At 40.1% G+C, this 16784-nt stretch overlaps 2 protein-coding genes across 2 annotated transcripts in view; both read left to right on the forward strand.

Annotated features, from left to right (window-relative positions):
- LOC127535821 (uncharacterized) overlaps positions 1 to 16784 on the forward strand; it is a 133967-nt gene that overhangs the window by 38722 nt on the left and 78461 nt on the right. The gene's annotated exons all lie outside the window — the stretch shown is intronic.
- Positions 12963 to 15118, forward strand: LOC127535764 (uncharacterized). The gene is made up of 5 exons (XM_051954461.1): positions 12963 to 13023; positions 13157 to 13486; positions 13599 to 13958; positions 14109 to 14396; positions 14519 to 15118. The coding sequence occupies exons 1-4, from the start codon at positions 12981 to 12983 to the stop codon at positions 14291 to 14293; spliced, it is 918 nt and encodes a 305-aa protein (XP_051810421.1). The 5' UTR covers positions 12963 to 12980; the 3' UTR covers positions 14294 to 14396; positions 14519 to 15118.

Raw genomic sequence — 16784 nt, forward strand, 5'->3', positions numbered from 1 at the left:
TGTGTGTGTGTGTGTGTGTGTGTGTGTGTGTAGGTGTGTGTGTTTATATACATACATATAAATATATATATATAGCTGCAAGCATCCGCTCATTTGAAGGCTAATTTGGAAACTTGCAGGGATTTACTTTCAGAGGTAAAAAAGAATTGACGGAGTTTCACCAAGTTTTCCGTACCTGAAAGTTTCTTGTGTGTGTGCTGTGATGCTGTGTGTTTCTTCTAGTGGGTGGTAGGGCCTCTGAGTCGGCACTGAAGAATTTAGGAAGGACTTGGGACGACGGACTCAGGAATTCATACTCAGATTGGTGCTTTCAGGTGTGGCCTTTTAAAGGGACTTGTGCATGACACTGATCAGGACAGAGTGTGGTACAACATCAGTCATGGACGGCTGATGACCAGATGTCTCTCACACAATTACACCTTTAAGATGTTTTCTGATGGGTTATATATCTTCAAAATAATTTGAAATGGTAGTGTATCGTTCATGGAAATGTACTCTTAGACCTGTCAGATCTCATCCCAGCTCCAAGGTCTGCAGACATTGCCCCAGCTTCAATTTCAACTCCAGAGGCTGCAGACGTTACACCAACTAAAGAGTCTGTGCTCCCAGCTGGGTCCCATCAGGATCTGGCCCATTCATGGTGCTGCTGGTCTCCAGAGGAGCTACACCTCTGCCTAAGCCACTGGTATAGACTCCAGAAGTGGTCCACCTTTGGCATCAGCCTCTGATTGTTAACCTTTGCCGTTGGCCTCCAGAGGATCTCCACCTATGCCGCCAGCCTTGCATGTGACCCATCGTCCAGAGCCACCATGACAGCTTCTCCCAGTTTCATGTCATTCTCTAGTCCATGTCTGACTGATCAAAGGTGATTTTTTTTTGTTTTGATTTGACTCTTCTGTCATCATTGTGTTTCAGATTTCCTTACTTTGCATTTGCTGTTACATTTAAGAAAAAAATGACTGCTGTGACAACTGCTGTAAAATCTGTTTTTGTGAGGTCAGAAATATTGAAAACTCAAAGTTAATGATGAAAGGTTAAAGAGAAATTTTGATTAGAGATAACAGCTCAAATCCACCGTGTCTTATGACAAAAAAAAAATGTGTAAAACGTTAGATATTTCACAAATTATTGAAGATATAAATACTAAAACCGAACCTTTTTCTATGTTTCGGTTAAAAATAACATCAATTATGTCCTCAATAAGCTGAACATTTTGACATTCAAATTAGTCTTGTGTGATGTTAACTTTCAGCAAAAAAATGCACTTTTTATGTAGAGTATATGTGTTGGTACCAGATTTTGTGTAAGAGGAAAAAACTACAAAGGTGGAAACTACACTACAAACTACAGTTTCTCTTTGATATTGATGTTTTCCTTATTACCAAAAATTTATATTTATATTTAATTAATGCTTATGAATCCAATTTCACAAGTCTTTTGTGGGGCCACTTCATTTTTAAGGTGTATTAAACATATGTTTTTTAGACTGTCAGGTTTAAAGTATGACATACACCACAGATACAAATTGCCTGTTTTGAACCACAGACTTCATTTTCTGTGGTGTACTCTGTAAACCTGTAACTCTTTGGCTACCAGAGGGCTTCACAAATTCTCTTTGACAGTATGCTTGGTTGAACTAATCCTTGTGGTTTCACACTTTCACATCAGACACATGGTAAGAAATCTTAGCTATCTGAAGTTGATGTTTGTGTGTTTAGCTGTACCACACAATATGAGGGCAGAGGATGGACATTACTTTAACGAAGAAGAAAATATTTAATACGATCTTGTAATATTCTTGTCAACAAAATGCTGAAAAATCATTAAAATGAGTGAGTAAACAGGTAAGAATGAGGTGATACAATCCTCAAAGCCCTGGACGTGCCCAATGTGACAGGAAGTGCACTTTTGAATCTTTATTCTCTGACAACCAATCAGATGCATTTGGCAGTGTGACATAAAGGGTCTTGTTATATCTCCTCCTACAGTGATTTAAACAGCGACAAGGTTCCTGACAGGAGACAATGTCAGGATGGTCGTCTTATGGATTACACTGCTTGTTCTTCATCAAGGATGTGAGTGCTTTCTACTTTTTTACTTGACATTTTTGCAAGTTAGGTTTTCAAATATATTGTGACTTAAGTTCTGTATTTTTTTGTTTGTTTGTTTTCTTTCAATTCAGATACACTCACTCCAGTGAAGACAGTTCAAACTGGTGAATCCACAACCTTAACATGTGCTCTGTCTAATACTGATATCAGCAATGGAGAAATCCACTGGTACAAGCAGAGTGTTGGAGATAATCTGAAACTAATTGTGATTCTGCGGAAAAATGCAAAACCTCAGTTTGAACCAGAGTTTTCAAACTCAGGATGGAAAGTTAATAATGATGACAGTTTTAGCAACCTGACTATTTTGAAAACAATCCAAAAAGACGAGGGAATCTATCACTGTGCATTAATTACATTGTATGGCACAACATCTCAATGGATCGGGACATATTTGATCGTAAGAGGTAATAATGTGAACGAGTGTGTTTGCAGTTTTGCAAATGCTCCAACCACTGAAGCACTACTGTATACATGTTGAAGAATAACTGTTATTAATGATGTTTTGAAAATGCTTGCTAAACATTTTTTAGTTTCAATCAAATTAAATTTACATTTATTATCACTTTCTTCTATTTACTTCAAGATATTATTTCAACCACTGATTCAATGAAAGTACAGCATAATATTAATAATCCCTGTTCATATCAGGAGGTAGTAAACTACAAAAGTTATGTTTGATGTTTTTCTCAGACTTTTAAATTGTGCTTTGAGGTCTCATCCTTGTAAGTTTTTTTTTTTTCGTTACACAGGAGACAGTCACAAGACATCAGACTACACTGTTGTTCAGTCCACAGCATCACATTCAGTCCATCCAGGAGAATCACAGACTCTCCAGTGTTCAGTCTTCTCTGACTCTGACAAGAAAACATGTTCAGGAGATCTGAGTGTGTTCTGGTTCAGACCTGGATCAGATAAATCTCATCCAGACATCATCTACACTGATGGAAACAGACCTGATGAATGTGAGAAGAGATCTGACACTCAGAAGAGCTGTGTTTATCGCTCCTCTAAGACCTTCAACTCCTCTGATGCTGGGACTTACTACTGTGCTGTGGCCACATGTGGACAGATACTGTTTGGAAATGGAACTAAACGGGATAATCATGGTAACAGATCATAATTCTATTTGTCAGAAAATGTAAATGTTCAGACGTCACATTATAGAGTCAAGATCAACAATCATCTAAAAAGTAGTGGCATTAAATATAATTTATTTTTTATTTCAATATTTCCTCCCTTTTATTGTGTTTCAGGATCCAGCATGTGGTCACAGACAGTCAGTCCAGTTACTTTTCTGCTCTGCGCCTTCTTAGCTCTAAGTCTCATTATTATAGCCATCCTCATTTACAGCATCAAGGAAAACAACTGTGACTGTGGCAAAGGTAATACAAGTTATTCATATTTCTCTCAACAAATCCAATACTTTTAAACAACTGCATTGTTGATTATTGTTATTTATGTATTTCATTATACAGCTGCTGTTGCCCAGCAGAAAAACTGTGGTGGTCAGAAAAATCAACAGGTGGAGTACTGAAAACTCAGACTGACATCATTTTTTAAAAAATATATTAATGAATTAAAGTTATTAAGGCATTAACATTGATCATATTTTTAATTCATCTACTTTTACAGAAGGATTTGAACACATGGATTTATTCTGCTGTTACCTTTACTGTGGTAAAGGCTGACAGTGGTGCAATAAAGGAGGCCAAAGCAGCAGAGAGAGAGAGGATCTACACTGCTGTCAAGGCTTTTGGACTGGATTAGTGAGTTAACAGATGTTTGGCAGCTGTTTGTATTGAATAATATAATGTTGTTTACTGCTAAAGAGCTTTCTATATGCTGTCGTACGATGTATCAGTAACATTTAGTGAACAAGTTGTATCCTCATGTTTAAATGTGTTTAGATTACATTACAGTGAGTTAACAGATGTTTGGCAGCTGTATTGAATAAAGTAGTGTTGCTGATTTACTTCTGAAGGGCTTTGTATATGCTGAAGCATGATGTATCAATAACATTTAGTGAACAAGTGTATCCTCATGTTTAAATGTATTGTGGGGGTAGGGTGGGGTGGAGGGGGTGGGGGGCGCATCAAGTGTCTAAGAACATGCACAAATGCTGTCAACAGAGTTCTCACTATGATTTCTCAGTTCTTTTCCCCACATTTATTGTCATTCTTCATCACACCTCCATTAAAGTCAAAATGCCAACAAAGAAATCTTATTACTGCCAACAGTTACTATGTTGTGTATCAGCATCAGGAGAAGGTATTTACCATGGTGCATTTCTGGAAATAGTTTTTTTGCATCATCATGTTTGAATCTTGTTTGGAGACAAAGACCATATTGCTCTAATAAAATATATAAAGAGTTTTTGTCGTTATCATTGTGTGTATGAAACTCAAAATTATTGTCAACATCATTTAGTTTTGCAACGAAAAATATTATTTTAAAAACAGTATTTGGGGCAGTTGAGATTTCCAAATCAACACTTAGGCCCTACTTGCACTGGATTACTTTTAGTTAAGGACCTTCTGATTTACAAATGACCTCCCATGTCTACAATTCATGCAACACATTGACAGGACAAATGAGATGTGTTTTGCTTGAATTTACTTTAAAAATCTTCAGATATGATGTCAGTAGGCTGCCACATAATAATGGGTCGGCCTGCTGGAAGACAGCAAAGTGTTTTCTTCCCATGTGCTACAATGACTGACATTCATCTAACCATTCTTCAAGATTTTAATTTTGTAATGGTTTGGAGCTCTAAATGAGTCTACATGCTGTGACACAAGTCTGTTGAATTTGCTGGCAAAATGCTGATCAATATTTTATTTGAAATTACCAGGCAGCACCTGTAATTTTGTAACAGGCAGGAGGTAGAAGAAAGGTGCAGAAAACAACAATAAACCTCACAATAACTATAAATATATGTACCACAACAAATCTATGAGATGCTGATTTGCACAAAATGCATATTATCACCAGACCTTTTTGCAGTGGAAGACCAATTAAAGACATGCCAGTTCACATGGAATTAAAATCACAAACAACTTTCACAATTTTGAAAAACTACTATATGTCCTTCGTAGTTTCAGTCATATGTGAACAGGGTTTTATAATATGCAAAACAAATTTGAAAATAGTTGAGCTGTATTTACCTGCAGGTTTGAGGAAGATGTTGCAAGGTAAATGAGAGGAAATGTCCCCAAATCCACAACAAAATCATGAGATGTGGAGAATTCAAAGTAAGACTGATTGTTAGACACAAGGAGGAAAATTATTCATAAATGTGTACTTGTCAATGAGATACAGCTTTGCATTTTCATCAGTACCCACAATTATTGAGAAAATAAGTGATGAATTGCCCCTCAAAGAATCAGCACCTCATCATGGTGGAGGAGTTTGAGTGTCCTTATGATTCTAGGAGCCACACTCATCCTGGGGGATGGACCAAACAAACAGCAATTCATCAAACCCCAGTGATGTCAAATGAAAGGAAAGGTGCCACATCACCCGGAAAAAGGAGACTGGGGCCACCTCCTGGAGCCAGAGCCCATCAGGATAGTGGCCGCCACCCAATGGCGGCAGACAGGAGCACGAAGACAGCTAGGCATGCCCCCTGGTGGTGTTGACTGGTTGTAGGCACATGAAAAATCACCTCGCTGGTGGGGAGGGAACCTTAGCTAGGGCGGGAGGTGCAGCAAATCCCACTAGATATAGTTGAGCTCACCTCCAACCACAGCAAAGGCTTCATAACCAAACTCGCAGAGAGAGATCGGACTCTCTGGATTTCTGGAGTTGCCCAGGATGAGAAGAACCAAGCAGGTGTGGGGATGCTCACAAGTCTACAGCTAATCATTGCAAATGCATCATGGAGAGGAAAACTCTGAGTGTTGTTTATTTGTTCAGCCAGAGTACCCAGCCTTCCAGGAGTCTGTGGGTGGTATTCTGGAAGGGTTCTGCCTGGGGTTCTCCTGAGGGCTTCAACATTCATATGGGTAACAATGGAGAAACCTGAAGGGAGATGATTGAGAGGAACAGCCTGCCTGATCTGAACCTCAGTGGTGTTCTCTAATTGGATTTCTGTGCTATTCATGGATTGGCCATAACAAACACCCTGATCAAGCATGAGGTGTCTCAAAAGTATACCTGAAACCCACTGTTGGGCAGTTGGAAGAGCTTCTTCCAACACATCTTCTGCTAAGAAGGCAAAGCCTAAAGGCTTAGGGAAACTTCATCAATGTCTGGGTTCGAGGTTGTTGAGATGGTCAAAAAAAACTCCTCGGTCGCAAGGCAGCAGGTGTACACAAAAATCAGTGCTATGGACATTGTTGAACTGTCTTGGAGGACACATTTCTATCAAGTCCAGTGATCATCAGGGACAGTGCCTGTAGAGTGGCAGACTGGGGCAGTGGTTCCCAATTTTAAAAAGGTGGACAGGAGGATGTGCACCAATTATTGGGGTATCATACTACTCACCCTTCAGGGAGCTGGAGGGGAGGCTCTAACTGACTGTTGAACCTTGGATTCGCTAAGACCAATGTGGATTATGTCCTGACTATGGAGAAGTAGACCTGCTCTTTACCCCTGCAGAGCTGCTAAGAGGGTCATGGGAGTTTGACCAGCCAATCCTCATGTCTTTTGTAGATTTTGGAAAAGGCTTAAAACTGTGTCCTTTAGGGGGCCCTGTGGAGGGTATTGTGGGAGTCTGGGGTAACAGGGCCATTGTTACAAACCATTCAGAAATTCATACAACCAAAGTCTAATGGTACATGTCCACTGGATCCATTTTTCCTGCATGTAAACGCACTGCATATGAAAATCACCCGCTTGGTGGGCAGTCACTAGTGGGCCACTACATGGTCACATGACAGTGTTTTCAGCTTGACAGTCCGGCAGATATGTCGAACAGATGCGACTTGTTCGCAAATTTTCTCTGTTATCACAAAATCGGTTCAGCAAAATTTTTCTGAAAGCATTTGAGGCAAGAAATAACCTGTGCAGTAGCTGAATCTGTCCTTGTTTTAGTTCAGCGACAGCTAGTTTCGACGTTTGACGAAAGTTTTGCAATGTGTCAGACGACCGCACGCTGCATTGATTTTGCATAATGTAGACAATGAGTCTACTTTATGCAAATGAGGTCGAGGTAGACGCACTGGTTCACAGTACACAATGCACCACAATGAAACCACCTTACAACACTGTGCATTTCACATAGATAATGAATGGGATGTAGGAAATTGACAGATCCATTGAACATGCACCTTAACACGTTTCCTGTTGGTGTTGGACTTGTCTCCAATTCTGTGATATACATGGACAGGACCTCATGGTGCAGCCAGGGTGAGGAGGTAGTCCATTTTGGGGACCCCAGGATCTCATCTCTACTATTTGCAGATGACATAGTGCCGTTGGCTTCATCAGACTGTGACTTTCAGCACGCTGTGGTTTGCAATTGAGTGCAACAAGGCTTAGATGCCAGTTATTTAAGTAACTAGATCATTGTGGTCAAGAGGAGCCAAGCCACAGGGTGAAAATTCTCGATTTAACAGTCAGTCTAAATTCCATCCCTCATCTTTGGTAATTAGTCTGGGTTGTGGCCCAGAGAATGAGATCGCAGTTGCAAACGGCCAAAATGAGCGTTCTCTGTAGGGTGAATGGGCTCAGCCTTAGAAGCAGTGTGTGTGAGTGAGGAGGTTGAACATTCAAAGGGTACTCGGAGTAGAGTTGCTGCCCAGTGTTACAAGATACACTTATGGTTTATAAGTCTGAATGTCTGCTGCAAAAAAAGATATTTTCTGACTTTTTGGCTGTCACCAATATTTCTTCCATGCATACATGGAGACACAAAGTGACAGAGATGTAAGGACAGACATGTTTTTGAGACACTCAGGAAAGACTTTTAAAGATGATTTGATTCATGTGTGTTCTAGCTTAAAAACAAGAAACACCATATGGACATGTCTACAAGGAAATTTTTTTTATTCTTCCTATTTAAGAAAAGATGGTTCCTTAATTGAAAAGACCTTTTATCTTCCTGGTGTCAAAGCACATTGTAAAGGCCGTCTGCATGTCTGTCGTGAGAACAACAAGCTGAGCCACATGCTACACTGACAGAGAAAAGCTGTGGTGAACCATTTCTCCGCCCTTTGACCAACAACTGAAGCTGTTTATAACAGGATATGAAGTGACAGAACAGCGACAAAAGGCTTCAGCCATGTAATTTTAGTTTTCCTAAATTAAATGGTTGGTTTTTTTTTTTTTTACTTTACTCTTATTTCAAAAACAAATTGTATCTTTCTTGTGTTTTTAAACTACAGGAATTTGTAAACTGTATACAGTTCATTTTGTTTTAACTTAAATGCATACTTGACATACATAACTGACTCATTAACCCTGAATTTGGACAGACAGCCTGTCCATCACTGAACAAAGTGATAGAAACCAGAATAGAGCACCTCAAGGTTGTCAAATCAACAACCAATCACATTTCAAACCTTATTCGCATCTCTCCTAAACATTCAGCCAATTGCAATAAAAAACACTACAGCAAAGACAAGTGTGATGAAAATGATCAGAACAGCCTGACTGAGCAGGTTTGTGTCCATCTCTCTTATAGCTTTTAGCTTCTCTTGTAAATTATGATTTTACAATAATTATAACAACATCTTTTCAGATATAAATTCATTAAATTGCACTTTTGACATAAGTAGATATAAAAGAGTGCAAGGCCAGCTTCCTGACATGAAAGCCGAGTGAAACAGGAAGAACAGCCCCTTTGTATTCACACCTTTAGAAGACCAACCACAGCAGTGCTAAAGTTTCCATGCATCATTTGTATGTCAGTGGTGACTGAATTTGTGTGTTTGTGTGTCTGTGTTTCAGGTGTGAACACTGCTGTGCACACAAAGAGAAGCCATAAAGTACAACAGATACAAGTAAACGCAACTTTTTAAGTTAGCGTTTTGTTTTAAATCACATTTTATATTTGTTACTTTTCCTGTATATTGAACTTTATGTATATTTTGTGCAAACTGATTGGATGCAGGTTTGTGTCAGAAATCACTGATCACTGTTTTGACTGTAGGATGATCTTTATGGTCAAAACTCTAGCTCCATTTGTCCTATTAACAACTATTTTCTAGATTTTTTTTTCATAGTTTTGCCTTTTTGGACAGTGAACAGACAACATGGGGTTATAGACGAAGGTGTGACGTGATGCTGGTCTGAAGGTGCACCATGGATGTTGTGGTTTTATGCTGCTGAGAAGCTTTGTGTTAGAAACATCATTGTCAGACCAGCATGTTTTACCTTGTGGTCAACAGTGGGTTGACCTTGATAAAAGCCCCAAACAAAGCAGTCCAGTTTGACAAATGTTGCTGCAGTTTTAACATGTTCTCTACTTTTTGCAAGTCGGAAGCTTCAGTGTACCGCCGGCGGTACACCTACTAATTTGCATAGGAATTTCAAGAATGTCCGACGGGTGCAAACGCGATTATACAAACACTATACACCGATGGAAAGCTTAGATTCTCATGAATCTGCCGGTATAAACCACTTTCAGATGCGATTGCCACAGCGGGTGAGAAAAACACATTTGTCTGACAAAAACAAATATTCATCCATCCGTTCTCTATACACGGCTTCAACGCACACAGCGCGACTCACATTTCCGGGTTCATTATTATACACACAAAAAAAGATTCCACAAAAAACGGTCATAATCCAACCTTTTACATCCAGATGACACAAGCCAGGAAACTATTTTATCCAAAACATGTCCTGAAGTCGGTATAAAATCCCCGAATCGGTCCTTTTCAAGGAAATGCACCTCGCGATGCCCGTCCAATATTCCCCGTATTTTTCGTAATTTTTTTTAATTTAAAAATAGAATATTAGCGATTTTTTGTACTGAAAACGGCTGGAAATGACTGAAGCTTAAAGGGTTAAAGTTGTTCCAGAAATCTCTAACCTACTCTGGAATTGTTTTCATGTCAAAGTCGTGGCTGTTGGCCTGAACTGCAGTATATTGTTGTGTGTTCTGTCACTGTTGTAGTGAAGCTGCAGCACACAGAATGTCTTAAGTTTTGTCGACTTAGTAAATTTATCATTTTTGCTGCAACCAAAAGCATCTCTTTTATTGAATATTTTTGGTAAAGTCTCTCATACTGCCTCCCAGTTAAGTTTTGAATTCAACTCTCCACTGGTTTGTTTGAATTTCTGACAGGATCACATGAGTTCTCTCACACATCAGTACATGTGTGCTTAAGAGTCAGAAACTTTTGATCTCTTCAGTGTGAATGTGTTTCTGTGATATTGTAAGCGGTGCTCTGCTTCTCTTTCTAACCAGCTGCCTGAACAGAGATGAAGCCGTGTAAAGGATGGAGGCTGAGACCACAACCACCTGCCCAACTCTGTCTGCTGTGATCTTCCTGCTGAAGTGACTGACAGCAGAGTGGGCGGGGCATCACTGATGACGTGGAGCTTCTGAACTGGTTGTTTCACGCAATATTTAAGGTGGTGCCTTTATCTTTATGAATTATTGTGGTGATAGGTTGGTACATATTTTTATAAATTCACACAAATCAGACATCATGCAAATTCTTTATTAAACTGCTGCAGACATAGTACTATTCTTTATGAGGCCTAAACATTCATGCATGCAACGTGTTGCATTTCAAATCCAGTCAAATGGGAAAATAAGGAAGGGAGAAGGCTAAATGTAGAAAAGCACTCAATAAAAGTTTTCCAAGACAGTTTTGCATTCAAAAAATCCAGAAAAACGCTTTGGAATCAAAATCATTTTGCAGGTGTTTTATATCCTGTGCCTCAAACCTCATCCAATCGCATCTCTGGAAGTATGAGAGCCACATTGATTTCTCAGGAAGTTCATTCATTGTTCAAGTTGATTCTTATACATCCATAAACGGTAATGCGGCCTGGGCATTCCTGGTAATACATTTCCTGCAGTGTCACATACATCAATCTATGGGTTCAAGAACAGCAGATTTATTACAGGACCTTCACACTGGATATGTCAGTTTTAAAAGGCACTTGTACATGGTATTCAGGTCAAGGAAATCCTGATCAAATGTTTCCGTTATTGTGGGGAATGTCAGATGTATCCCAAATAACTCAGAATGGTCTGAAACATGTTCCTAAGCCCTCTCTGTAGGGTAAATTTTGGGAGTCTCACATAGGAAAATGTCACTTCTGTGTATTTACATTGAAAGTGAGTGGACAAAAATGTTGGCAAATATCTCCCAAACTGAACACCCTGGACATTTGCTAGTGTGAACTTTTGACATAATTTGGCCATGCTGAACATGCCAGTCTTGGTTCTCAGTCTCTATGACCTTCTGTTCCTGAGATACAGAAAAAATAATAAAAATTTCTAAGGTCACACCCATTTCCTGACATCATACAGACACGTAAGCAGGCTCATTGAAAAGGCCGTGTGGACAAATGAGGCGGTACGTCCAGGTTTCCCAAACTCCAACCCTAACCCTACCCGTAGCCCTAGTCCTACACTAACTCATAGCATGGGACTCAAAATTGTCACCAAAAATCTATCCAAAATGACTCAGAATGGTCTGAAACATGCTCCTATGCCCTCTCTGTGGGGTAAATTTTGGGAGTCACACTTCTGTGTATTTACATTGAAAATGACTGGGCAGAAATGTTTGCAAATATTTTCCAAACTGAACATCCTTTGACGTTTGATAGCTGTCAGGGCCCTCCCCTCACACTGATCCTCGCCTGACAATCCTTAGTAATCACTCCGCTTTTTCTCCCTGACTGCAGAGCTGAACAACAGGCAGCTGAAACTGGTCTCCAATCAGTCGCCTCCACCAGAATCCAAGCAGCTGACAATTATCTGGCTAATCACCTCTCTGACAATAAAGGACCGGTCTCTCCTGCAACACCCTGCCAGATCGTTAGACTCGACTCATACTGTCAGTCTCCTTCTAGCTACTCATCTGTTGTCTTTTGAAACCAAGCCTAACCTTGTTTTTCTGTTGTCTCCAGAATCCTGCTGCTTGGACTCTTGCCTACCGTTCCTCTCCGGCTCCCCTTGGACCACATCACTCCCTCCGGACCACCCACGCCACCCCAACCAACTCCAGCCTGTCGTGCCCACGTTCAGCTCCCTTACCCACGCTACGTTCCCTCCCCAGCCGCCAGGGATCTCTCTTCCCCCTGCGTCACACTCTGCTTTCCCTCCCAGAGCCTTCGCCGCCGATCCCCGGCTGGAACTCAGACCACCCGGTCTCCCTCCCTCCTCTCCAATAAATCACCTTCTTAAGTGTGTTTTGGTCTCGGTAGTGTGGTTCTCTGCCCGAGTTCAGCCTGGTTGCGTGACAATAGCGTGATCCGTCGACATAATTTCGCCACGCTGAACATGCCAGTCTTGCTCCCGAGTCTCTATGACCTTCCGTTTCCGAGATACAGAAAAAAAATTATATTCCAAGGTAACACCCAATTCCTGAAGTCATACAGACTCGTGGGCAGGCTCATTGGAAAGGCCTTGTGGACAAATGGGGGGTAGGTCCAGGTTTCATGATTCTACTGTGTTTACGACTGTTGTAAATAAGAGCGTTAAATTTTACTTTAGTTGATTTTTTTTCTGTTCTAAATACATGAAACAAAAGCTGTTGTTGCTGTTGGTGTTGTTTCATGTGTTTCAGTTCGAAAGGTGTTTGGTATTATTTCCACTGTGGTAATACACTGAAAAGCCAACAAGATGAGAAACCAATCAGATCGCTCTGAAATTGTTACCTCCCACTTGATGCCATTACATTTAGGCATGTCATCTTATCGTCTGCTTCAATCAGATGCAGTCACTCGTGGATTCATCAGAAAATGCTGGCCCTGTTTTGTTTCCTGCTGATGCTCAGAATGGGGCGTAAGTATATTTAGAGAGGTCACACTAACTGCACAAGTCAATCTCTGTTATGTGTACATGAGTTTACATATATGATTGTGTCTGTTGTCATTAATGAGTCGTTTTCTTTCTTTTTCTTTCTTTGCTTTTTCAGACAGCATCGATGATCATAACTTTGTCACAGAGACTGTTGGTGTCGGACAAAATGTGACTCTCACATGTACTCGCCAGAGATCTTCTCACAAGGAAACCTTGTACTGGATCAGACTTGTTTCTGGAAAATATCCTGAATTCATGGGAGGAACACATACTTTTGATTATGATGGTGTTAATAAGACTCCTTACATTACAACAAAACAAGGGCCTGGAGCTTTCATTCTGCAAATTCATGAAACTCAGCTAAGTGACTCTGGTTTTTACTACTGTATAAAAGTTAACCAGCTCAACATGGAATTTGTGAACACAACATTCCTGAGAATCAAAGGTAAGTATACTGCTTTTGTTTCAGTTTGACTATGAAACCATATTTTCAGCAAATTTCTTCTCAATAAACTGATTCAAACTTGTTAATTTTTGCTTTTTTTTACATTTCCAAGGACCAGAACCAGATATCAATGACATCATTCAAGTCCCTCCATCTGATCCAGAACATCCAGGAGACCCAGTGACTCTGCAGTGTTCAGTCCTCTCTGACTCTGAGAAGAAAACGTGTCCAGAGCAACAACACAGAGTGTTCTGGTTCAGAGCTGGATCAGATGAATCTCATCCCAGTTTCATGTATGCTGATGGAAACAGTCAAGATGAATGTGAGACCAATCCTGAGGCTCAGTCTCCTCAGAAATGTGTCTACAGCTTCTCTAAAACCGTCACCTCCTCTGATGCTGGGACTTATTACTGTGCTGTGGCCACATGTGGACAGATATTATTTGGAAACGGAACAAAATTGGACATCAAAGGTAACTACAGGACAATTTTTGTATACTGCTTAAATAATATTTGTCTTTTTTAATTTAGAATCTGGTTGAGTCTATTGATATCATGAAACATTTCTGCTAAATATGTAATCTCACCAAAATATTTATGACTGTATCTTTGTGTCTTTTCAGTAGCCAACATGTGGGATTTGGAGACAGCCAATACAGCTCTCTTTCTGGTATCTGCTGCTTTGGCTACAAGTCTGATTGTTATAGCCTTTCTCATTTATAATCTCAAGAAGAAAACTTTCCACAATGGTAATGCAAGTTTCCCGCACTTCAGTGTGTCTAAAATATTTTGCCAAAGGTCGCTCTGAGTTTTGCATTATTTAATTGTGTAATTTAACTAACACCATTTTGAATCATAAATCCCTGCAAACAGATTCTGCAGCAGCCAGTGGTCATCAGGAAAGACCACAGGTACAGTATTGAAAGAATAGATTAGAAATAACCCTACATTATATAGTTACCACCTGTCAGCTCATATTTTTTACATTAATGTGTTGACATTGCTCATGTTTTTCATTCATCTACTTTTACAGAAGGATTTAGACACATGGATTTATTCTGCTGTTACCTTTACTGTGGTAAAGACTGACAGTGGTGCAATAAAGGAGGCCAAAGCAGCAGAGAGAGAGAGGATCTACACTGCTGTCAAGGCTTTTGGACTGGATTAGTGAGTTAACAGATGTTTGGCAGCTGTTTGTATTTAGTAATGTAGTGTTGTTTGTTTACTGCTGAAGGGCTTTAAAAAGTATTTTTTAAAGGCAACGTAATATGTTTTTTTTTTCAAGCAGATATGTATAAACTGTGCTGTTTCTCATTCTGGAAGGTGAATGCAGATACTTGTTTTTAATGTAAATGACAGAACTCAGGTTTTTATTGGAGCATCAAGTGTTTAAGGCACAAAGAGCGTGCACAAATGCTGTCAACAGCAAAGTTCTCACTATGATTTCTCAGCTTTTTTCCCCACATTTGTTGTCATTCTTCATCACAACTCTCCATTAAAGTCTAAAGAAATCTTCATGTTATTACTGCCAACAGTTACTATGTTGTGTATCAGTATCAGGAGAAGGTATTTACCATGGTGTGTTTCTGGAAATAAGTTTCTTATATCATCATCTGTAAATCTTGTTTGGAGATACAGACAATATTACTCTAATAAAATATATAACGAGTGTTTTCTTGTTATCGTTATGTGTATGATACTCAAAATGATTGTCAAAATGTTTAACAAAAAAAGTTATTTCAAAGACAGTATTTGCGGCAGTTGAGATTTCCAAATCAACACTTAAGCCCGACTTGCACTGGAATACTATTAGCTAAAGACCTTCTGATTTACAAATGACCTCCCATGTCTACAATTCATGCAGCACATTGACAGGAGAAATGAGAAATCTGTGTTTTGCTTGAATTTACTGGCAATATCTTCAGATATATCGGTCAGCTGTCACATGATAACGGGTTGGCGTGCTGGAAGACAGCAAAGTGTTTTCTTACCATGTGCTACAATGACTGACATCCATCTAACTATTCTTCAAGCTTTTTGATTTGTAATGATTTGGAGCTCTAAGTGAGTCTACATGCTGTGACACATTATCTCATTTGTGTAGTGTAAGACCAGTTACAGACATGTCAGTTCACATGGAATTAAAATCACAAACAACTTTCACAATTCATAAAAGCTACTATATGTCCTTAGTCGTACTAGTCATATGTGAACAGGGTTTTGTAGTATGCAAAGCGGACTTGCAACTAGTTGAGCTGTATTTACCTGCAGATTTGAGGAAGATGTTGCAAAGCAAATGAGAGCAAATGCCATCAAACCCACAACAAAAGTCATGAGTTGTGGAGAATTCAAAGTAAGACTGATTGTTAGACACAGAGAGGAAAATCATTCATAAATGTGTACTTTGTCATTGAGATACAGCTTTACATTTTTTTTTCCAATACACACAATTATTGAGAAAATAAGTGATGAATTGCCCCTCAAAGAATCACTACCTCATCATGGTGGAGGAGTTTGAGTGTCCTTGTGATCCTAGGAGCCACACTGAACCTGGGATAAGGACCAGACAATGAGCGATTCGTCAAACCCCTGTGACATCAAATAAAAGGAAAGGCACCACATCACCTGTAAAAGGGAGACTTGGGCCCCCTCCTGGAGCCAGAGCCCATGAGGTTAGTGGCTGAGATTTGCCCTGTGGGGCTCATTTAAGTACAGCCTGGAAGAGCAACATAGGGCTGCCGTCCAATGGACGTGGACAGGAGCACGAACACATCTAGAAATGCCTCCCCCTGGTGGTGTTGACCGGTTGGAGGGACATGAAGCATCACATCACTGGTGGGGAGGGAACCTTAGCTAGGGTGGGAGGTTCAGCAAAACCCACTGAACTCTGGACAGAAGATTACAAGTGCCTGTTGTGGCCTGCTGGTGGACAACAATGTGAAGGATGTACAGCCATGTGGGAAAACCCCTTGTCGGGGAGTTGAAAGAGCTCCTTCGAACACGTCCTCTGCTGATGAGACAAAGCCTGAAGGCTTAGGGGAACCTTCACCAATATATGGGTTCAAGGTCGCTGAGATGGTAAAAAAAAAAACTCCTCTATGGTCAGGCAGCAAGTGTGCACAAAATTCACTGCTATGGACATTGTTGGACTGTCTTGGCAGACACATCTCTACTGGGTCCAGTGGTCATCGGGGACAGTGCCTGTGGAGTGGCAGACTGGGGCAGTGATTCCCAATTTGAAAAAGGTAGGCCGGAGGGTGTGTATCGATTATCAGGGTATCATACTACTCGGCTTCCCG

Source organism: Acanthochromis polyacanthus, chromosome 10 (assembly GCF_021347895.1).
Source record: "Acanthochromis polyacanthus isolate Apoly-LR-REF ecotype Palm Island chromosome 10, KAUST_Apoly_ChrSc, whole genome shotgun sequence".
In the NCBI taxonomy this organism is placed as follows: Eukaryota; Metazoa; Chordata; class Actinopteri; family Pomacentridae; genus Acanthochromis; species Acanthochromis polyacanthus.